This window comes from Pagrus pagrus, assembly GCF_965226575.1.
Source record: "Pagrus pagrus genome assembly, chromosome: 15".
Taxonomy (NCBI): Eukaryota; Metazoa; Chordata; class Actinopteri; order Spariformes; family Sparidae; genus Pagrus; species Pagrus pagrus.
In genome coordinates, this window is record NC_140199.1 from 28,139,620 (window position 1) to 28,163,181 (window position 23,562).

Sequence of the window (23,562 nt, forward strand, 5' to 3'; positions counted from 1 at the left end):
CTGTCAAGCTAGTAGGTCAGTATTTGAAAATGTTGGCTGCACTGCTCCTCTTAGCCACTAGCTTGCTAATAGCTTTAGGAAACAGCCACTTTGCATGCAGGCAGGCAGGTACGTAGCAATAGACCATATTCACATGGTGACCATTTTCCTCTGACATCAAGTTCAGGTTGGGAAGCTCAAATGTCGTAATGCTGTGTTAGCATTTGAGACTCATACACGTAGGGAATCTGGGAAATTATTATCATTCACAGTTTCCGGATTGATGACCAACTGAAAATACAACAATTATGAAAATCAACATTCCTGTTTGATTGTGTAACACAATAAGATAAGAAAGGAATAATTTATATCCAAAATATCAACACACATCTTGTACATTTAAGCCTGGAAGTGAAATACATTCAATGTAATCAGTACAGTAATATTGCTCCAAAGTGGTTGAATGCTAACGTTAGCTAACAGGTTATCAAATTATGTTGTTTCATCTTTAAATATTGCCCAATGTCCTTCCAGATTTTAGCTATCATCTTCTCCGTTGCTGATCAATTGGTATGGCTATCAAGTGGTAAACGAACAATTTGTCAGATTCCAGACATTTGTATGTTATTGTGTATTGAATGCTCTCATAGCATATGGTGCAGTATCCATATTCAGTTCTTGATCAAACTTCAGAGTTTGATTGATCAATGCCAACACGGATCTTTCTCTGTGGAAATTCACACAGCCACCATCCATAATCCCCCATCAGAGATCACAGGGAGAGGAGGTTTCTTCATCAACATCTAAAAGGTTCATCTTCCGCTCTGAGAGCTCAGGAGAAAGCATTAAGCATTCCCAGTTTCCTCCCCAATCCTCCACATAGAGTCAACAATTCCTCCCATCAGCCACTCAATCCATTCTCCTCGAGAGGTCAACGGCACTGAACCTGAGTGACAGGAGGAAAGTTGTGTGTCATTGGGTCTGACAGGAAGTAGCATGAGTACACATGAGACTGTGCTTACATCTCATAGCAATTTCTGCTCCAAAAAAAGCCTGTGTAGAAAATACCGAGAAGTAGTAACGTAATTGCCAAACTGCTCAGCCTACTTAAAAGAGCCATCGTCACCACTAGCCTAAGTAAATATAGCTTATAACCACAGCTTCACACACTAATGCAATAAGAGAGATAGAAACAAAAATAACTAACTGTTACGTAGATGTTTACCCTGTCATCTGTCTTCTAGACTCCAAAAGGAATCAACTGATCTTGAAATTCACTTCTGGGTCCTCTCTGCCTCAACTGCAGTGAACATCTATTACAAGTCACGACTAGCTAGCGAGTCAGCTTGAGAGATGGCTAACTTAAGCTGGTACTAGCCAACTCTCTTTCAAAGCCAGCTATGCCTATATCTCTCAAATGTAATATTTATTTTTACACATCAGATAAGGAGATTGATTCTTTTCTAACTACTTCCGCCTCAACCTTAACTTTAGCCTTAACCTTAAGTGATTACTAAGCTAACTTCTTCAGCAATGATGCACTGTTGATTTCATTCTGCAACTTTTGGAAGAAACCATTACCAAAGGGAAAGGGGGTGTGACTTTTTGAGGTATGATCTATGACATATTTAAAATGGTACATTTGCCTCATAATATAAAAATATATATATATCAATGCATTATAAATACAATTGTAATAAAATATCCTCTCTCCCCTCTCTTCAATGGATCAAATGACAACAAATGACAACAAAATGAATTTACTTCATCTTAAAAAAAGAAAAAAAAACTTTTTGAGGATTTTTTTTAAGATGGAACTTTTTTAAATAATAACATTGTTATGTTACTCATGATTATCATTGGGTTTCATTGCTGCCACTGACCAGTTGTGTCCAAGTTGAGTGACTTATGTTGACTCATGTCCTTCATTATTCATGTCATTTATTTTGCATTAATATTTAGATTTAGCTTAAAACTTTGATTTATTTGTCCTGTATTTTTGCTTCAGATGGTAAAATTGGATGGTGGGACAAGTCCCACCCACTTCACCAATAAATTAGTAGTTTGGACCCCCCACTTTTCCTATGTTGAAAATACATTGGTCTATCTACTTGGTGCTGTTTTCGGAGCACTGCCTCTGTGCTTCATTAGCTATTAAATCCATCCCATTTGCCTATTACTATACTAATACTAATGCTAAAATGAATGAAACTCCATACCACGTTTTCACTGCTACCTTGCACCTAGGCAGATTGACATGTAGACTGACACATTATTATGGATCCAAATGATCCTGATTCGGGCCAGACCCGCCCTAATTCGCTTCTGATTGGTTGGCTCTATTGCTTGCATTCTTTATGCTTGACTGAAACTGTTAATTCACCCACAGTGGCTCTAATAATGTCTGTTTCAGCAGTTTATAGGCTGTACTTTTGCGGGTAAACACACCAGTCTCTTCGGCATCTCTTCCGGTCTTCTGCTGCTCCTCTTGGGGTCACTCATCCTCCACTCCTCCACTCTTCACTGAGTGAAGGCTGCCCAGCTGCTGCTCTGCCACCCAGCCTGTCTGCTTTATTGAACAAGCCCAGAGACCCTGCAGCAGCAACAGCTGGCTGTTTGTTTTAAACAAAACAAACACAAGCTCGGTGCATTGACACCAGACAGCCACAAACATACAGTTACAGGCTGACTACACTGTGGGTCGGATCTACTAAAGGTTTGCATATATTAAAACGTGTGCAAACTGCTTGCACACGCAAATAAATGTACAAACTGATTTACTAACAATGTGCAAAGTTTACTATTATTATTATATTTATATTATTATACGCCAATTTTTCTCCTTCTCACTTCATCCACTTTTCGCCTGTTTTTTCCAACAGCATTAACTTTTTCACTGGTTTTCTCCCACACAGCGTTCCTTTGCACGACCGTCAGATTCCTTTGCTGCAGCTCATTGAAATGTTTATTTGCTTCCTCTACCAACTTCTAATTCCAAAGGGTCGAATTTCACTTTGTGCTTTCGCTCTCTCAAACTCGCCATGCTGAAAACCATGAAACACGCTAAACCCTCATTTAAACAGGCGTGTCTCCAACACGTTTGCACCTGTTGTCATTAATGCAATCACTCTTAGTAAATCGCCCGCAAACCGCGGTTCAACCCTACACGCAAATTTCTAGATTGCCCACGCAGATTAGTACAAGCAATTTGGGATCTTAGTAGATCTGGCCCTGTATGTGTGAGCAGCGCATCCCAGCTGACAATGAGCTTTTTAATATATTCAAATATGTGATCTAGGGCACTTCCTCTTGATGAAATTGAAAATGTAGGCAATACCCATAATTTTCTCATGCTACTCTAGCTTATCTAGATAAAGTATCAAACCACCTGTTAAAATACACGTTATACATTTACAGAAAAAATGTAGGGGAGAACCCCAAAACCTCGAATGAAAATGTCCCACCTACATTTGAAATTCCCATGGTCAGTCAGATAGATGTACAATCCGTAACATTTAATTGCTGTTTCACAGCAATATTTTCACAAGAACAGTAATAATTCCATGTTCAACATACGCATTTTTAAAAAACAAACTTTCTAGCATATTTGGTCTAGTTTTAAACTGTTTTAACTAGAGCCCGGCCAGTTTATTACTCAGCCAATACAATCGGCCATAGCCATTAATATGGCCTTAATATGGCCTTTATTACAGAAATATCGGTATCGGCATATTTGTTTTCCAATATACGCCGGTATTCAATCTTTATTCTGCAGACCATATAGTGCAGAAAACAATGCGTGGAGTCACTGAAAATGGTGTCATCACTTACATGCTCCAAATCACTTATTAAAAACACTCTCAGACCAGAGTGCGTCACAGCTGATTAGACAGTAATACGGACGTGGCTTAAGAAATGTTTTGTGAGTGAAACACACATTGGAAACAGTAAACAATGGCCCCATCATTTTCCCTTTTTAATATAACGTTAACCCTGTCCCAACCATCATGTCACTCATGCTTATGCTTGCTAATGTTAGAGAGGTAGCTAGCTAGCCAGCTATAGCACAGTCAGTAGCAGTAGCAATAGCAGATTGAAACTTAAGAGTCAGAGCATCTTTTTGCAGCAAAGCAGACACCCGTGCTTTAGTTTGAATCTGAGATAAGTGTTGAGTATTTACTATATGCTATATTGTTCCCTAATAGCTAGGTGGTGGGATGCAATGCTGGATAGTATATAAACATATGTCCATATTTTACTTTCTTCTGCCAACTGTCATTATCTCAGTCATGCTTATCACATTTGTTTGCAATGTTAGCAAGGTAGAGCACCAGCTATAGTTTGTCAGTAACATTAACAGTTTTAACAGCAAATAAGTTTGTCAGTAAGCATCAGAGCATCTTTCTGCAGCTCAGCAGAAGACGGTGCAGTGGTGTTTGTGTGTTGAGTCAGAATTTCACGCTACTCTGGTTACCTTATTTGTGAGAGGCAGTGCTGGAAAGTAAATAAACAACATCTCCATCTTTTACACTCAGTGGCAACGAGCTTATCATACTCATTAATGCTGAATGCTTACTGTGAAGTATTGCTCAAGATGACACCTCTTGATAATGAAGAAAAAAGCTTTTCTGATTAGTTAAATTAATTAAAACAATGGTTCAGAATTGGTACAAAGCTGCAGCCTGAATCTCATAGCCAGCTTGATAGTGGTTTAGTAAAGAGCAGTGGTGGAATGTGTAAGTACATTTACTCAAGTACAGTACTGTACTTTAGGATGTCCTTTAGAAGAATTGTAGCGGCATTTTCTGCCACTTTTTTCACTTTACCACACTTCAGAGGGAAATATTGTACTTTTTTTCTACTGCATTTAATGTTTTACAGCTATGGTCGTTCAGATCAATATTTTATATGTACAATATATGATCAGCTAAAACTAACTATACATTCTTCAAAATCAGGGAACAATCCACATAGAAAGTGTCAATTTTCAATCAGTGGATTTTTCACCTCCTAAATCAGTATCAGTAGGGGAGAACGGGGTAACATGAGCCACTGTTTACGTTTGATGATTGTAATGAAAAATAAAAGTATATTAGCTTCAAACAGTAGTTATTATATATACCTCAGGTTGTTGTGTACCCATGGAAAGTAAACCTAGTTATCCAGTTATTATGGTATTAGAACAATGACAACAATGACAACTTTATTAATGCAATAGTAAAACCATGTTTGTGTCCCATTATTCAACGTTAACTACACATTTTTCAGTAACTGCGATCTTTGTGTTCGCTACAGAGAGACTACATATACATGTGCTTTTGGTATATGCATAACATGTTTGTGTGTGACTTAACTTGAACATCTTCTGCTCTGTCCAGTTTTCTGGAATAGAAATGCCATTCTTGCTTGCTAACTCAAATGCAAGTTCTCTGTATTTCAAGGCAGTTAGTCCATGAAACTGGTCTGCAAGTTTCTTGATGTGGCTGACAAGTTCCAACTACATGTTATCATCAATCTAATGAGCTTTTGCTAGTGTGGCATAACCTATTCTGGGAACTTCTCCTTTAGCTGTTTTATCAATAAATCTCTTCAGTGTCATTCTGTCGATGTTGTGGCCTTTTGCCACAGACTGAACAGACCTCCCCTCTGCCACTTGTCTTGCTGCTCTCTTTAGATCATCCAAAGAAGCTGAGGCCCTATTTGTCTTTCTTCGGTACGTCCTTGCCATCTTTATCTAATCTAAAATATCTGAAAATAAGCCACTGACTCAACTTGCCCCCACCCCAGTGGCTCATTTTACCCCACCATTTTGTCAAAACAGTTTCACACAGTAGCTCAGATCAACAATTATGCTAGGTTTATGACATTGTTTTGTAGCTTACACTGGCATAAATTAACATGTCATAATGTCCAGAACATATCTGTTTTGCTTAATATACAAGACTCACTTTAAAGACATGGTGAATTTACTTTGAATGACAACATTTTTTTTTTTTTGCTCTAGTTTGCTTACCACTCTCTCCATGTGCTTGAATCCAACATTGCTTCACTAATGTGAACTACACTTCCTTAATTGGTGGTCACATGATGACTTTTTTTTAATGGTTACCTAGATACAGGGTGGCTCATCTTACCCAGTGGCTCGTCTTACCCCATTCTCCTCTACTGGTCTCAAAATTCCCATATCAATCACACTCTAGTTTTAAGCAAATCTGGCTTCACTGTTTCAACATGGTGAGGTTGGCCTGCTTTCTCTTCGTCCTACTTTCTCTTTCACTCTCCCTGTCTCTTTATTTGCTGACTGGCCTCCATCAATCAACTGAAAATGGGATTTTCTGGAAGCCCTTGACATTCACATGATAAGTGCACTGATACGGAGCTGTCAGTAACACATCAGGAAGGAGAACAGCAGCCCTCTGCCTGAGCAAGGCCATGAGAATATGGAGGTTATCACAGCCACCAGCGTTTTCCACATGAATTAGATGACATACGATACATAGTGAAAGACATAAGCTAACAGATACTTTTGAGATTTATAAAAAGAAAGTGAGATAAACAGAAAGAGACACTTATTTCCTTAACTTACAAATAATATATCAGACGTAGCAGCAAACAACAATGAGTCATGCAGGGAAGAAATCAACAGTCTTGCAGAGTGGTGCACACAGTACAATCTACTGCTCAACGTCAGCAAAACCAAGAAGCTGATTGTTGATTTTAGAAAAAGGAGACAAAGACCCTTGTCTACATCAGTAGAGTTGAGGTGGAGCAGGTGAACAGTTTTTTGGCTTCTTGAAATCAACATTTTGTTGAAACCTATCATGGTTATCACATACCACCACCCAACTTTAAATGGCTAAAATCCAGATAAATTAACAACATCAAATAAGTATACTTCTGACAGATAAAATGTTAATCTCATTACTCTACTTTATTTGGTGTAATCTAATGTTTGCAGCGGGCTTCAATTAATTTTGTGTTTTTGGGTCAGGCATGCTGCCAGCAACATGGTGGTCAGTTTAGCATATTAATTAGCTTCGCTAAGCTAGCTAACAGGCTTATAGGTTGTAGTTGCATGATTCAAATAATGCATAAAATCCGGATGGAAGATGGAATCGAAAAGCAGAATGGATGCGATGGAGTTAGTTGTTACTACAAGTTGTTGTTCAGTTGTAGGTGTATAAACTCCAGTAACCGATAGTGATCGGTGATTGTGCATGTATTACTACATATGTCATTATGTGCCCTCTATCAATTAACCTTTAAAAGAAGGAAGGGGCATTACGTCATCATTCCACATATGGTATCAGGCTTTTGTGCCAGTTCTATTGAAGTCTAAGGGAGATAAATGGATGAGCAGCCTAAAATGCAACATATTTATGCCTTATGACCTTTGATGACAAAAATGCCTCTACAAAATAGAAAACACACTTCATTATTATTGAAACAATGCAAAACGGCACTAGTTCCCAAGTTCCCCTAAATGGCTGACTTCCTGCACGAAGTGCCCCTCTGCCCACCATGCTGATATTATGTAAAATAATTCATAATTAGGGATCCTAAATATTTAAAGAGCATTTTAGCTCACATAAAAGTAAAACAGTACAAACAAAATTATTTTTTTTATAATTATTTTTGACATTTTCACTAGAAACATCCGGAAACATGGTGAAGAGATTTAAGATGAATAACCTCTTTGTTCGCCATAGACCAGACACCAAGAGATACATTCTGTAAATTATAAAGCATTTTTTTAAACTGGGTGTAGCAAGAATTGGTGCTTGAGGTTTTACAGGGTATTACTTGCTCTGTCAAGGGTTGTTTCACACTTTGATGACCAGGAAATCAATGTTGAACTACTCCAGAGTATCTATTCCCACTTGTCCAAAGCATTTGAAAGTGCTCAAGACAAAATAAGGAGTCTTTGCCTTCTCACATTTCTCACTAATGTGACACCAAAGCAGGGTCTGACGAATACACACTGCTGGCATGCAGCAGACAACCACAACTGCTAGTTTCCCTGACAATGTACAATGCAGGTTCCCGCTGTTGGCTGCCGTTTTCCTGTGATGCTAAGCAAACAGGATGATCACTCACTCATCTCTGTCCTTCAGAACTTCAAACTGTTATTTCAGACCTGACAGAGAAAGTCTTTATTAACTTCTGTCAGTCTCAAGTGCAGCCAAGATCCAATTCTCTGCAAAGGTACACATCACTCAGGATCATGTTGTTAGTGGGAAGAGTGGAGCATCACAGCTCAAGATGATTTTCCAAACTAATGTGGCCAAAATTTTGATTGAAAACATTGAAAAAGTGAACAAATATTATCAACAGGTTGAGAACAACAGTATTGATGTTGTGTCAAAGACACATGTATTATAGACTAAGTATTTCATTGCAGAGATATCTACTGAAGTTAGCATGCTAACTCATAATGCTAACTCTTGTCTCATAATACCACTTTGTACCTCAAGAGTTGGTAGTCTGATAGCCCCCATAGGTTCAGCTGGGAGATGAAAAAGCAGAGAATTTGCTACTTAGTATCCAAAGTAAACTCACAAAATGTCAAGAAAAAACATAATTTACACCTATTTTCCTGAATAAACAGAAACATACAACTTACATGTATGGAATTCAAGTTTCTGGCTTTTACTGGACTAAGATGAGCTTAATTACTTCAATAACTTATCGTAAAACACACCACATTCCAACCTGACATAAACAAAATAAAACTCACCAAAGCGGTCTTGGTTTGTCTTTCCACAATCACTTCTGGTTTGGTTGAAATAAATATTCAATTCACAGAGTAAGATGTGAAAATAGCCATGTTCACTGGGAGGCATCTGAGCCAGGTCGAGCTGATCCCCAGTGACCGAGGTGACTCCTCCGGTCATCAGAGTTTGAGGTGCATGCAGACTGCATTAGATAATATAGCCATGCTTCATGGATAACTGAGCTACCTGCTAATCGCTAAAGCTAAAGATATAATGTATAGTAAGCAGCAGTTTGCAGTTATATTGCCTCCTATAGCTTAGGAGCTACTTTCCAATTCTGGCTATTTCTTACAAACTACACTTTTAACATTTGAAGATATTCAACCTATTTACACTGTTTACACTGTACACACACATTAAGTTAATGGGACCTTGCAAAATCCTTTAGCTGTACTCCAAATATTTATTAAGTTAAGAATTTTGTATGTTTGTGTCATATGTATGTTCGGAGCTTTTGGGAGAAAAGGACAATATAGAGTAGTTTGAAATAATGTTTTCTGTTCAGAAGAAATTCTTTGACGTTTTAAGCTGTTAACTTATAGATGTTTTCTATAAGATGATAGATAAAGCACTCATATAAGCCATGGCTGTAAGGGCCCCAACTTAAAGGGGGTATAGTCCGGTAAAAAGTTTTTTCCTTATTTTTACCTTAAGTTTTCCTCCTTTTTTTCCATTTGAACGTTTCCAATGAATTTTTTCTTTTGTTTATGATTTTTTGTTTCATTGGTTTGGGCCAAGATGATCACCACTGAGAATATGCTGCACACTTCCACTGCTGAAAAGGAATATACAAGAAACTGCAGTTGAAGAGTCTCTTTGTTGCCTCCAATGCTCGACCAACCCTACAAGGACCAAATAACTTCTAGATGTGATAGACCTACATTATACTACACAGAAAGGCCTGTCCTGGACCAGCTCTTAGTTATGCTGCTATAGGCCTAGTCCGGGGGACAAATGACACACTGAGCTTCTCTCTCCTCTCCTCTCCTCTCCTCTCCTCTCCTCTCCATCTGTATACATTATGCCTGTATACACGCCCCATCTCTGCATGTCACTGACTTACTTCTTCCCCGGAGTCCTTGTGCTTTCCAGTCCTACAGGCTCCCATGGATCCTGGCCGTGCCCAGGTCGTGGATCGTGGATGCGCCCACTGCCATGGCCCTGCCTGATCGTGGATGCGCCCACTGCTATGGCCCTGCCTGATCGTGGATGCGCCCACTGCTATGGCCCTGCCTGATTGTGGATGCGCCCACTGCTATGGCCCTGCCTGATCGTGGATGCGCCTACTGCCACGACCCTGCCTGACACCCACCACTACTGTCGCTAATATTAGTCACATCTCTGTTACATACGTTCCACTACTATTATTGTAATGCATTACTACATACCATCCTTACCATTAACCACTACTACTGTTATCACTAGTAGTCACATTTCCATGTGCATTTCATTATTATTGCTGTAATACCTCTTTATGTACTTTCATTCCTGTCAACCATCGCTTATAATTGAATACATTGTGATCTCGTTGATCTGCTCTGTACATGCGACATCTATTGCACGTCTGTCCGTCCTGGGAGAGGGATCCCTCCTCTGTGGCTCTCCCTGAGGTTTCTTCCGCATTTTTTTTTTCCCTGTTAAAAGGGCTTTTTTTGGGGCAAGTTTTTCCTCGCTCGAATCGAGGGTCGAAGGACAGAGGGTGTCGTCTCTGTACAGATTGTAAAGCCCTCTGAGGCAAACTGTGATTTGTGAATTTGGGCTATACAAATAAAATTTGATTTGATTTGATTTGATTTAGAAACAAAATTTGGTTTGTTCGGGTAAAAAAAAACAAAAAAAACACTTTGTGTTAATGATTTGATTACTGTAACCACTCACCAACAACTATTTGAATGAATACAAGTTTCCTTAGTCTCTTGGATGTTCAGGACAAATGTCAACCCAATCCAGTGAAAGATTAGTGATTGGTGATGCTTTGAATGCACATACGCAAAGTCACAAAAATGCTGAAATTTAGCTCAGAGGGCCAAACTTAAAAAATTAATAAATTATAAGGTATTTGGAGTACAGCTAGAGGATCCTGCAAGGTACAATGAATTGTAATTATGAATAGAAGCTTTAACATGACTTTCTTTGAGAAAATCTGTGACATGAACTGGCAAAAGTTCTGGATTTTGTGTGAGTTGGCATGGAATGATGCCTATACATAGTGGTATTTCAGATATTTTTTAATGTATTCGCTGGACAAAGTAATCTCTCGTTAAACCCTTTTGAACATACGTTTGACTTCAGAAAGTTGCTAGTTTTTATTTTTTCCCCATCTGGACCCCATTTTTGTAGTTTTATCCTTCACTCCATTCAATTATAAGTTTATTAATTCTCTAACTTAATTACTGAGATCTTTTCACATGGCATACAAAGTAATCTAATGGGAATGTAAACAGAGCAGCCTGTTGAGGAAACAGCTTTACTATAATAAGGTATTCGTAATACTGTAGAACACACAAACTATTTGTGGAAATAGGTAGCATTGGACCAATAGTGGCAGTGATTATTTGTTTCGTAGTCGCTCATTACTACCAATCATTGCAGGCTGATAAACTACAGTGGGCAAAGGGAAACTCACTGAAAACATAAACCACTTTTTTTTGCTCCCATTTTTTCACAAGTTGAAGTAAGAGATTTGACATGTTCTACAGACAAAAAAATATTCCCCTCACGTTGGATCACAGATTTTTGCATCTGTGCATCTACAGTATGAGTACTTCATGCCTCTTATTTGTCGTTTCCTCGCTCCTCGCTCCTCTCTCCTCGCTTGAACCGGAAGTCGTTCCTGTCCGCCATCTTGCGGGCCATCCCAATTCTCTTTTTTGTATAGCTGAAACGCCTCCTTAGTTATTGATTGGACGCTGCAGCAGATCAGACTGATCTGATACATCACAACACAACTGGAGTTTCATATTGAGGGAAGACATCAAGACTTATATTTTGTTTGTTTTCTGATTCACTTGCAAGTTCAGATGTGTCTGCCTTAATGTAGGCAAACAAAAGGACCACAAACAACTTTCTTCACTTATTGGATACATTTTTCTTTTCATGGTCTGTTTTAAACACGTGAGGCTGATCATTCCTGAGCGTTGGGTTTCATATGTTACATCATTTCAGTTTTCCCTGAAACATTTAGCCTAAAAATAGCTTCCAGTGTCCAGAAGACACCATAACCCTATTCTGGGTTACCAAATGATGATTTCACAATCAGAATATCAATGCAGAGGCAAATAATGAATAAATATATAAAAGCATTCTGCGAGTTGAAATGGTTCCTGTGCCTCTGAGCAGGACACAGTACACAGTATAAATACACAGTACACAGTATAAATACAGACTGCAGCTTGTTCTTTATGTGCAGCTGTTTGTTAAACAGGTACGAGACAGAAAATCACAGGCGCAGTTTGAACTGTGGGTTCACAAAAAAAAATCTTTTAAAAAAAGTTTAATGTGTATACAGAAGCTTCGTTTGCACGAAAATGAATAATCAGGATATCAGCAGGCGCATCACATCCTGACATGTCCAATGCTTGATAAAACTGTGAGAATGAAACAGGAACCAAACTCACACAAACCACAAAACCAGACAGCAAAGATGCAGGTCCAGCTGCTTCTCCAGAGATCAGCCTTTGGAAAAATGAAGTGATCATCCAGCAAAACTGTTTGTCGTCTCTTTAAGATATTTAAATGAATATAGAGGACAGGACTGGTTATAATGTAGACACAGACAGCAGCTGAAATAATACAGAGTACTAACTAACTACAAATCATATCTTTATTTTAAGCCATCCGTGAATCAAGTTCATCACAGTCTAATTTCCAAGTGTAGATCTAAACTATATTCACTATAACTTTAATCATGTAAATGTCTGAACTGATTACACTATAAACCTCAGACACATGTTTGATTTTTTCACAGTGATGATGGGCGGATCACAGGTTTATTCATGGACCCCGTGGGAAATCTGTGGATTGGGCAGTGCAGGTCATGAAACTAAACCTTGTGATTAATATCAGATGGGCTTCTGGTGGGTGAAATAATACCTGTCATTAATGAGGAAAACATCACATTACCTGCACTATAAGAAACGATACACGTGCGTCTCAGTTAACAGAGCTCTGCGCAATAACACACAGGGCACATCAGTTTAACTTTATTGATTATTTAAATCTCTCGACAAGTTTTAGTTCTGTGTTATAATTTATATATATATATAATGGTATTTTGGGCATAAATTATTATTATTAACATAATAATAAATATATATTATTGTTGTTGTTGTTGTTGTTGTTGTTGGTATTATCACTATTACTATTATTAATATTAATATTATTTCTGCATACTCTGAACTTTGAATGGGAGCAGCTGTAACGTAAACAATTTCCCCTCGGGGATAATAAAGTATTTCTGATTCTGAATTCCTCTGACGTCTCTACAGCTGTTAAAGTCGACTGACAGCGGATCCAGCTGTGATCAGCTGCAGCCGTCATAGGAAACGTCACGCTGCAGAGGAAAAGGACGTCTCATTTGTCTTAGAACACATTTTGTCGGTTCTCTCTCCTCCCGTGGTTTCTTCGCGTCTCTCCCCTAATCCTCGGTGGGTGGGACCAAGACGCAAAGAAAGGGGGCAAGTGAGGGGATCGTGGAAACAATTTAAGGGACATGGAAAGTACCCTATGTACGAACCGTTTAATGAGAATGCGTTGCAGCTGTGTTAGTGAGCTCTTCTCCTTTGCCAAGATAACCCATCCACCTGTAAGGTGTGGCATATCAAGATGCTGATTTACCAGATACACAGGTGTGCTTTGGATTGGTCACAATAAAAGGCCACTAAAACGTGCATCTTTATCACACAACACAATGGGTGCTTCTCATTTCACCTAAATTACATCCACGTTTCCCTCACTTGCCTCCTTTCCTGGCGTCTTAGTCCCGCCCGCCCAGGATTCGGGGAGAGGCGCGAGGAAAACACTGGAGGAGAGAGGACCATGGAATTATATTTCAAGACAAGTGAGACGTCCTTTCCTCTGCAGCGTCAACTGTGCGCACAGTGACGCACTTATATCGTTTGTTATAGGGCAGGTACTGTGATGTTTGCCTCATTAATGAGGTGTATTATTTCACACTAGCAGCCCATCTGATATTCATCACAACGTTTAGTTTTATGACCTGGACGCCCAACACAGATTGAACAGTGAACTTTCCTGTGAACAGAAAAATGTTTCTAATAAATAAAGAGAGTTGTTTGTGGTCATTTTGTTCTCCTACACACACACACACACACACACACACACACACACACACACACACACACACACACACATTTAAAGTCGGCAGTGAACGAGAAAACAAACAAAATATCAAACTTGATGGTGATTCAGTTGAGTTTACTCAACTGTCTGTCTTCACTCTGTATGAAACTCAGGGACGTTGTGATGTATCAGATCAGCCTGATCCGCTGCAGCGTCCAATAACTAAGGCCGGTAAAAGACTTCCGTGAAGGCGGCTCTTGTGTGTCCTCGCTCATCACTCCTCAGAGATCGCTCCTCGCTCCTTGGAGCGCAAATAGGAGAATTGGAATGGCATGCAAGATGGCGTAAAGGAACGACTTCCTCAAGAAAGCGCAAGTATAAGAGAATTGAGAAGCACCTAGACACAGATGTCACAAGTTTTGAGCGAGTGTGCAGTTCGCATGCTGACTGCAGGAATGTTCACCACAGCTGCTGCCTGTTGATTGAATGTTGATTTCACTACCATACGTCTAAAATGTTGTGTCTTAAAATATGACATTGCTCTCTCATTGAGCATGTTTGTGATGCTCTGGACTGACATGTAAGACAGCCTGTTATCTTGCTGCCAAAATGCAGCAACTTTACACAGCCACTGACCAAGAGTGGACTAAATCCCCTGTATGTAGGTCTGATGTCAAATAAAATGCAAATCTGAATAATGAAGTCCTTATTTCAGTGCCAAATAAATGTAATGTTTCAATATAGAACTGCATAATTTAGAGTGGGCTTTTATTGTGGCAGTCCAAACTACACATGTGCACTTATCATTCTGTATATCGTGCTGTTCAATCAGCATCTTGATATGCCACACCTGCCAGATGGATGGATTATCTTGGCAAAGGAGAAGTGCTCCACAAACAGATTTTAGAACATTTGTGCTCATAAAAAACGTCACAAAAGTGAAGAAATGGGAGCAAAGACAAAAGTGATGCCTTTATATTTGTGCTGTTTCTCCATAAGAGAAACAGCCCTCTGCACTCACTGTCATTGTATTAATGTCTAATGAGTGAGAGAGACATTTAACTACTCCACCAAGTCCCCTGACCATAATCCTACCTCTTCTGCACTGGGAGGTAAAACTGATGGAGCCAGCGTAAGAGAGATTGAGGTCAAGCCCTCACCTAGAGAGAATACAAAATATAATAAATTGTTATTTTACATTATAGATTAGGATAAAACTTTATTGTTCCCTGTGTTAAATGCACAAGCTGTCCAGCAGATAAACTTTGAAAAGTAGTTTAACCACCTTTACCAGCTTCACCTTAAAAGTTGTGATCACATAAATGCATCAAACATTATAATCAAGCAATATTATTCTCAAATGCCATTTTTCATTATGAGTTCTTTTACTTTTGGTAACCCACTTTAAGTAGGCTATATTTTTATACTAATACTTAAGTACAAGATCTGAGTTGCCTACTTCCACCTCGGTATAATACTGTAGTAGCCTACTTTTCCATTTAAGTGTGCAAGGTGTTTATTCAAACATAAGACCGAAATGTTAAAATTCTGTATTAACGAAACGGACTGCACGTCTGAGCGGGGCTCCAGTCAGAGTTCGGCAAATCAATAATTGTCTCCATTTAAAGTGAGGGGATCTTTCTGAAACCCCACAAGGACATCCGAGCCGCTGAAATGAAAATGGGCGCTTGATAATTGAGTTTGAAAAGATGCCACTGCCAGTGTTACTATCAGGCGGAGGCCTGCCACAACCTCTGACTATAGACATATTAATACAACTTTGATTACAGACTCGCACATGCCCTGCTCAGGAACCTTTACGTGGCAATCTCAACTGTTGGTGAAGGCCGACAATACTCGCACGGCAAAAGTCTTAACTCTAACCAAGAGGTTAAATAGTACAAACATTTTGATAATATAAAATAATCATGTGTTTTTACCACTGTGCTTAGTTACGCCCCCAGGTTTACACTGCGGATCAGTTCGTCACTAAATTAATTAGTATTTAGATTATCACACTGCGCTAACAGTGTTCTTTATTTCATTCACATGTTCTTAAATGTCGTATTCCACATCAAACCTATATTAGATTACTGACTTGGTAATTCAGCCGTCTGTCTTTAAAGACAGAGCATCAGTGCTGTGCTCGGTGCTGGCTCCACTGAATTCCATCTCGGTAGCCGCTTTTTCCATTCTCTCTTCACTTTACTGGTCCACATTTAAACGCACTGTTGCAGCACAGTGTGGGGTAGGCTACCGCTTGCATTAAAATTTGATGCTGGTCAATCGGCCAATGAGAGCTGTTCAAAGCATATCAAATATTAATACTTTAATGCCCCGCCGAGGTGAGTAAGTCCCAGTGGCTTTTTAAAGGAGAGGAAATCAATGAGCCACATGGTTTGATTTTTCATTTAATTGTTGTGGAGTTGGTATGTTCGTGTCTTGGGAAAGCAGCGGCATGGTATGTCAACTGGGAATGCGCTGTATAACATGCCGCTCGTTATTCATGTCAGTGATTGTTTCCTGAATCATGAATAGTTTTAATGAATGCAGCCTAATGCTAAATAAAGACTTGTATATTTGTATCATTAAAATCCCACTGCTACTGTTTTGGCTGGGTTCAGTCCTCAAGATGCCATGAAACAAAATATTCCAGCAGCATTTGCGTCTGTTCCCACAGTAACAAATGAAGACGCTTCAGTTTTTGCAGCAATGTCATCACTCTGAACATGAATTAGTAATGGCGCCAGCTCAATAACAATAAATGAGTAGCGAACATAATAACAATTATTTTTAGCGCTCTATACTGTGTAATTGGAGCCCATGAGATGGATGCTTTAGGTTTCTCAACTTAAAAAGACGGTGTTTTAGCCCAAATAGTCCTTTTGATTTGGAAGATCTGTAGAGCATTGTGGCGGATTTACTGAAATAATGGAATTGAGCGTCTTCAGCCGGATACATTTCTTGTACAAATGTTGTCTTTTGGAAGCTTCACAATGAGCTTAAACTGGACGGACTATAAGACAACGAGCCCTTCACAATTCCACCCGAACATTAACTTCCGTGTTATTGTTCTGTTTAATCACAACTCTAAAGTTCTCGTGTTGTTCTCTACATTCCCCAACCTACCTGCTCAACACACTGACACTTATTTCTACAAACAGCCTATCAAAACACTATTGTGTACACCATAATGTAAACGTGTTAACGTGTCTAAAAGCAGTTCAACTGTAACCAAGTAGGCTATACACTGTGCAGCTGTATGAAAAATGAGCAAAAGTAAAATGTTAGATCACCAGTCAGGCTACTCAGCAGCAATGCCAAAAACGAAATGTTGATCAGCTTATCACTAGGATGGACTGAACACTGTCATAATAAATATGAATTAACAGTAAATTACGCTTGGTTATTAGTCCTGTCTGTTTTATTGTTGTAATCGTTAGCTCAACATACTTAATTGACGATACAGTTGGTGCAGACAAATGTGTTTCTGCAGTCATTAAGATTTTAGAAACCGCCGAGAAAAAAGTTAAATAATAAATAAATAAATGGTCTCAAGAATGTACAATAGATATTCTCGGTGAGGCAACAAATATAATCCAAGAATAAAATTAATATTATCTGTTTTTGTTTGTTTGTTTTCTGTAAATATCTGTCAATAGAGAAAAGAACATCAGCGGAACTTAACTGCTCGAACAGCAACAAACCAAAGCTTTAGAATCAAAACAGTCCTGCGTGTGTGTGCGCCCGCGCGCGTGTATTATAATTGTGTGTTATTGATCTCATCCAGCTGTTAATCAGTGTTTCATGAAGTGTGCCATTAAGCCTCCATAGAAATCGTAGTCTTTATCCAATAGAGTCTCCAGGCCTAAAACTGTGTCTTAATCTCGCGCTGTCTATTTGGTAGTTTGATTGATGTCCTCCCACAGCACGGGGGGGGGAGGGGGGGGGGGTCTGCGTACTCACAGACAGCCCACATAGCACAGCACACAGACAGCCTCACACATGACCGTCCGCACTAGATAACGACCGGAGCTCAAGCAGAAGAAGCCTAAAAGGAATAGTCCAGCGAGCGGCGCGCGGAGCAACCTCTGTTCCTCGCGCCGGAGCGGGGGGTCGCGGTGGCCATGGATCACATAGGGATACTGGGAGCGCATCTGCAGCACCACACGCACGTGGAGCCCATCAGCTTCGGTATTGATCAGATCCTCAGTAACGTGGAGCAGAGCTGCATGCTGGGCGTGAGGATGCACGAGCCGGAGTATGGTCAAGCGGCCTATAACAGCAGTGGGAGCAGCGGTGGCTTCACCTGCGGTAACAGCGGATATAACGCCACCGCCAGCTCGTGCGGAATGGCCTCCCTCGGCGGGGCTTATCACATGAACATGGGCGTGAATGCCAACGGGACTAACTTGAACGCCGCCGGGGTCATCCGTGTCCCTGCGCACCGGCCCCGCAGCTGCGGAAACCCGTCCGTGCCGCCGGTGGGTGGGACCATCAACAACCTGACGGCGTTGACGTTCCCCTGGATGGAGAGCAACCGACGCTACACCAAAGACAGGTTCACAGGTTGGTAATACAAAATAAAATAAAACAAAATAGTATAATACAATATAATAGGCCTATCAATATTCACACATCTACATTTTAAAGACTAAAAAGATTTTGCATTTTTAAAAATGCAATTGAGGCTGTAGCTTTTTGTTTTAAATAGTTTGACTAATCCTTTTGCAAATTTAACACAAACGCTAAAGCTTGAAACACATCCACTGACTACATTCTAAAAAGCTCCTGTGTGTATCAGTGATTACTGACTCACATGATATGGTTATTAGTCAGTCATAATTAGAGGTATCATCAAAAGGATTCTCATTTTGGGCACGTTTAGCCTGATTGTTGCCTCTGCGACCAAAAGTTTCAAATCAAATCAAGACTAGCCCAGGTAACCGTGTCAGGGGCACATTTGTCATATTTGAAAAACCCCAAATAACATTAAAAAATACAAATTAAAAGACTATAAAAGGGATATTTTCCAATCTTTTTTATAACGACACATCTCTGTCAGAACAGTTATAGGCTACTGTAAGATATTGAGTGAATTACTCCCTCTTGTGTATTGTTATTAAACCTGCTTTATAGACCGAGGCCTCTTTAAGGCGTTGTTTGGTCTTTAATAATGATGCGCGGTACTTGTTGTGTATGGTGCTGGAGCAAGTGAGTTGAAAAATGTATCTGTCTCCTCTAAAGCTCAGCAGTCTTCTGTGTGTTTCTTCGCCTGCTCTGCCTGCAGGGCTGCCACTTTACTTCACTCTAAGCTTTTATCGCAAAATCACTGCATCACGTTTCCATGTAAGCATCCAAAGCAAAATTAAACACACACGTCTCCGATGGTGTCATGAGGTAAATAAACAAATGAATTCACGGGACAGTGAATTATGCAGTGCAACACTTTCAGTACAGTCCTACATTGATTTTAATAGGACATAAGGCTACAGACCGTCATAGGGTTGCAGCAGTATACCCACTTCAGTTTACCAGGGTATGAAAGATTGATTAGTTATCATAACGTGTACGCTACATTTACTTATCTACAATATTGAAATCTACCAGTTCTATTGAAAAAAATATATACATAGCCTATATTTCAAGTTTATATCAAGTTTTTGTTCGTACTAACATTTTTGTGAAATAATAAAGTGTTTATCACCCAGAAAATCCCTCTGTTTTTATTCCTTCAAGGTTAATTGTAAATGATGACAATTGATATTATTATTATTATTATTATTATTATTATTATTATTATTATTATGCAATACTGTAAAACCGTGATCTTTTCTGATAGGACGTCACAGTGAAATTCTCATACCATTGCAACCCTGCTGTTTATATCAGAACGCTATATTTAATACTTTCCAGATTAAAGATTTTAGGTTTTCCTGAGAGCTGTATCTTGCAAGATGCCTATGCTGATGCTGCTGATGCTGCTGCTCTGTCAGCGCTTTCATTGTTATTGTCTGCTGGTCTTACATACCCTGCTTTGACCTGTCCTGTCCTGTCCTGTCCTGTCCTGACTTGTGCTGTCTTTTCCTTTCTGGTCCTCCTGTGCTGTCGTGTCCAGTGTCCCTCTCACCCCTCACTGTAACACGTCGTGTAGGTCATCCCTACCAGAACCGGACGCCTCCTAAGAAGAAGAAGCCTCGGACGTCCTTCACCCGGCTGCAGATCTGTGAGCTTGAGAAACGCTTCCATCGGCAGAAGTACCTGGCGTCTGCTGAGCGCGCCGCCCTCGCCAAGGCCCTAAAGATGACAGACGCGCAGGTCAAAACCTGGTTCCAAAACAGACGCACCAAATGGAGGTGAAATTATGTTTTTATATTAGAAGGTACAAGGTAATCTACTCGTGGTTATACAACACAGAGGTTGCACAAGGAAATGGCATAATAAGATAGATGGATGGATTCGGGAGTCGGGAGATTCGTTAAACTGTACTCTGGCGCGAGCATCGACTCTCTTACGGGGGCACGCACTTAATGTTTCTGTTGCTGGAGTCCATTTCAGGTTATGTCATTAATATGTTCCTCATTAATGATTAATTTTTTCACCCACCCATACTCCATCCCCTATTAATCTTATGGCCTGGTAACTGTTCATGTTATTACAGTAAAATGTCATTTCATCGTGTGGCAGCAATACGCTTCCGTACTATACAGATCATATGGTGACTTCTTAACATACTGTGAGAGCCACTAACCCTTCAAAGAGGCCCGGCATTCTTTGGGTTGTAAGCCCATTTGGTTTTTAAGTGCCGTTCGGGCTCTTCCAGTGTTTTTTCATGATGAAAATGGTTTTAACTGACTGTTATATCACCACCTAAATTTAAGTGCACACAATGTGAGGATTATATATTAATAAGTGACTGTTTTTATCTCCCTCTGTCTATCATGATGTGCTCCCTTAGCTGACAGCTCAATGCACTTTTACACTAAAACATAACAAAACAAACAAACATTCACTCTGGTGCCAGTTTATTAGACAGATAGATACAACTAGTCTAATACAACAGTCTTCTATAAATCCTTCCTTCATGAAGGTCATAATGTTTTTATTTGTTTGTTTTTTTGTTGATTCAGCTGTATTGTTGCTGCCTCCTTATGCGCAAGGAAACATGGAAAGCTTGAACCAGGCTATTGAAAACTGACTAAATAGCTATAGTGTCACTTAGAGTAATAAAGCATCACACAGCTCCTTTCTTCATTAAAGAAATAAAATACTTTTAGCCACATTATAAACCTCCTTGAATGTGTCATATATTTATAAAATAAATGGAATCAGTATTTTCCATGAATAAGATAACCGGTTTTGGTGTATTTTTTTTGATAGAATAATATTTTCATAGACAAAAGGTAACAAACATGTCAAGTTATAAGACTGCAATAGTATCTCCATAATTGTCATATTTTGATCCATCGTTTTACAAATTATTTCACCTAAAAAAATCTTAACGGATACAGAATGCGCAAAAGTTGTGGACGGTAAACAAAAATATGGGCCTGACAAGACTAATCAAAACGGCCTTTCAAATACTGAGCATTTTTCTGCATTGTTATTAATGCCTTATTTTTTTCCTTATTTTCATTATTGTCATTTTGTTATTTGCTTTATTTCTAAAAGGCATTACAATGTAAACCTTATTATACGCATTTCTCTGAATATTTCAGAAATCGTTCACGTAACATTAGAGAATATGCTTTAAAAATGAGCTGACAATCTGATGCGACTGACTGCGTAGATTTCAGTATGCCATTTGTCTCTCACACACACACACACACACACACACACACACACTGATACCCAGTCATTGGACTGACAGTGTATTTGTGTTGGTATATCCTTATAGGCTACTACAAATGTAGTTTTTGTTTTAGTATGCCTGTTATTTTTTTTTTTGTCTTGAAGACGATAATAAAGTTTTTGTAATAATTCAAAGATTGTGAAGTTACAGGGGTGATCTTATTCTGTGCAGTGCAGACACTTGCATGGTACACCCAGGCCTACATATGTGTCATCGCCTCCGCTGTTTCCTTGTCGCTGCTGCAGGCGACAGACGGCGGAGGAGCGGGAGGCGGAGCGGCAGCAGGCCAACCGGATCCTCATGCAGCTGCAACAGGAGGCCTTCCAGAACACCATCAACCAGCCGGTCACCCCGGACCCACTGTGCCTGCAGAACAGCTCTCTGTACGCCCTGCAGAACCTGCAGCCCTGGACCGAAAACACCGCCAAGATCAGCAGCGTGTCGTCATGCGAATAGAGCCAACACACGGGCAGAGACATGGACCGTAGCCCGCTGAGGAGCGACGTATAGACGAGGCTCGATGCAGGACACTGTTGAATGAAGATCGTCTCCTCTTTTATTTCCCACAGACGCTGGGCTAACAACAAACATGTACACATGGGGTCCCTCAGCACTGCTCCCATAATGGGGGTCAACATCTGTATCCTTCGGAGGTCTGGACTGAATCCCTGCTACAGCCCTGCAGGGAGCAGGCGGACGTGCTGCAAATATTCAGGGCCATCACGATGAACAATGAGCGCCAGAGGAGCAGGATTTGTTGTATCATTATAGTTTACCCATGAGGACTCCATGTTTCATAAACAGCACATTTCCATATTTGATGTCTGACAGAAAGATGTGATGTGTGACGTGCGATCATCTCTGTCATCACTGTCTATCTGTGTTTATCTGCCATGTTAATGGACTTTTTACTCAACTGCAAAACAGGGCACTTGTTTTAGCACCTTTATATAAATTGAAACATAATCCGACACGTTACCTGACACAATGAAGAGGACTCTATGTGATGATTTACAGCAGCATATGGAGGATATCTGTCTATTAAACGATGTTAGAATTTCGAAATAATTGGACCATTAGACATCGTTTTAGGAGAAAAATAATATATACTGGCACTTTGTGGCTACATCTAACAATGGCCACTTCTGACCAAGGTTTATCACATTTCACCTTTCCATGGACTTTTATTTTTGTAAACACTTTACAAACTGTATTTTCCTATTTCTCTCTCACCACTGTGCTGTGTTGTGTTTATAAGCAGAGCATCTCAGACATGAACAACCTGACCAATCACAAAGACCAGTTATAATCTTTTTATCCTTATCTGCCATTGCATTGTATTGCATTGTGTGTGTGTGTGTGTGTGTGTGTGTGTGTGTGTGTGTGTGTGTGTGTGTGTGTGTGTGTGTGTGTATGTGTGTGTGTGTGTGTGTCTGTGTGTGTGTGTCTGTGTGTGTGTGTGTGTGTGTGTGTGTGTGTGTCTGTGTGTGTGTGTGTGTGTGTGTGTGTGTTCAATAATTTGGACACTGAAATTCATTTTGTTCTCTGCAGTTTTGATAATGCAGGTAAATACACAATCTATTTTGTATGAATATTCTACATTTGTCATCCATAACTATTTGTTAATTGGAAATACATGTTTACTCTTTGACATAT

At 39.7% G+C, this 23,562-nt stretch overlaps 1 protein-coding gene across 1 annotated transcript; it reads left to right on the top strand.

The window, feature by feature from the left end:
* Window positions 1-18,181: 18,181 nt before the first annotated feature.
* On the top strand, window positions 18,182-23,294 carry tlx1 (T cell leukemia homeobox 1; the record flags this gene model as incomplete). The annotated part of the gene is made up of 3 exons (XM_084375271.1): window positions 18,182-18,623; window positions 20,173-20,410; window positions 22,152-23,294. The coding sequence occupies 3 exons, from the start codon at window positions 18,182-18,184 to the stop codon at window positions 22,360-22,362; spliced, it is 891 nt and encodes a 296-aa protein (XP_084231397.1). The 3' UTR covers window positions 22,363-23,294.
* Window positions 23,295-23,562: the final 268 nt, after the last annotated feature.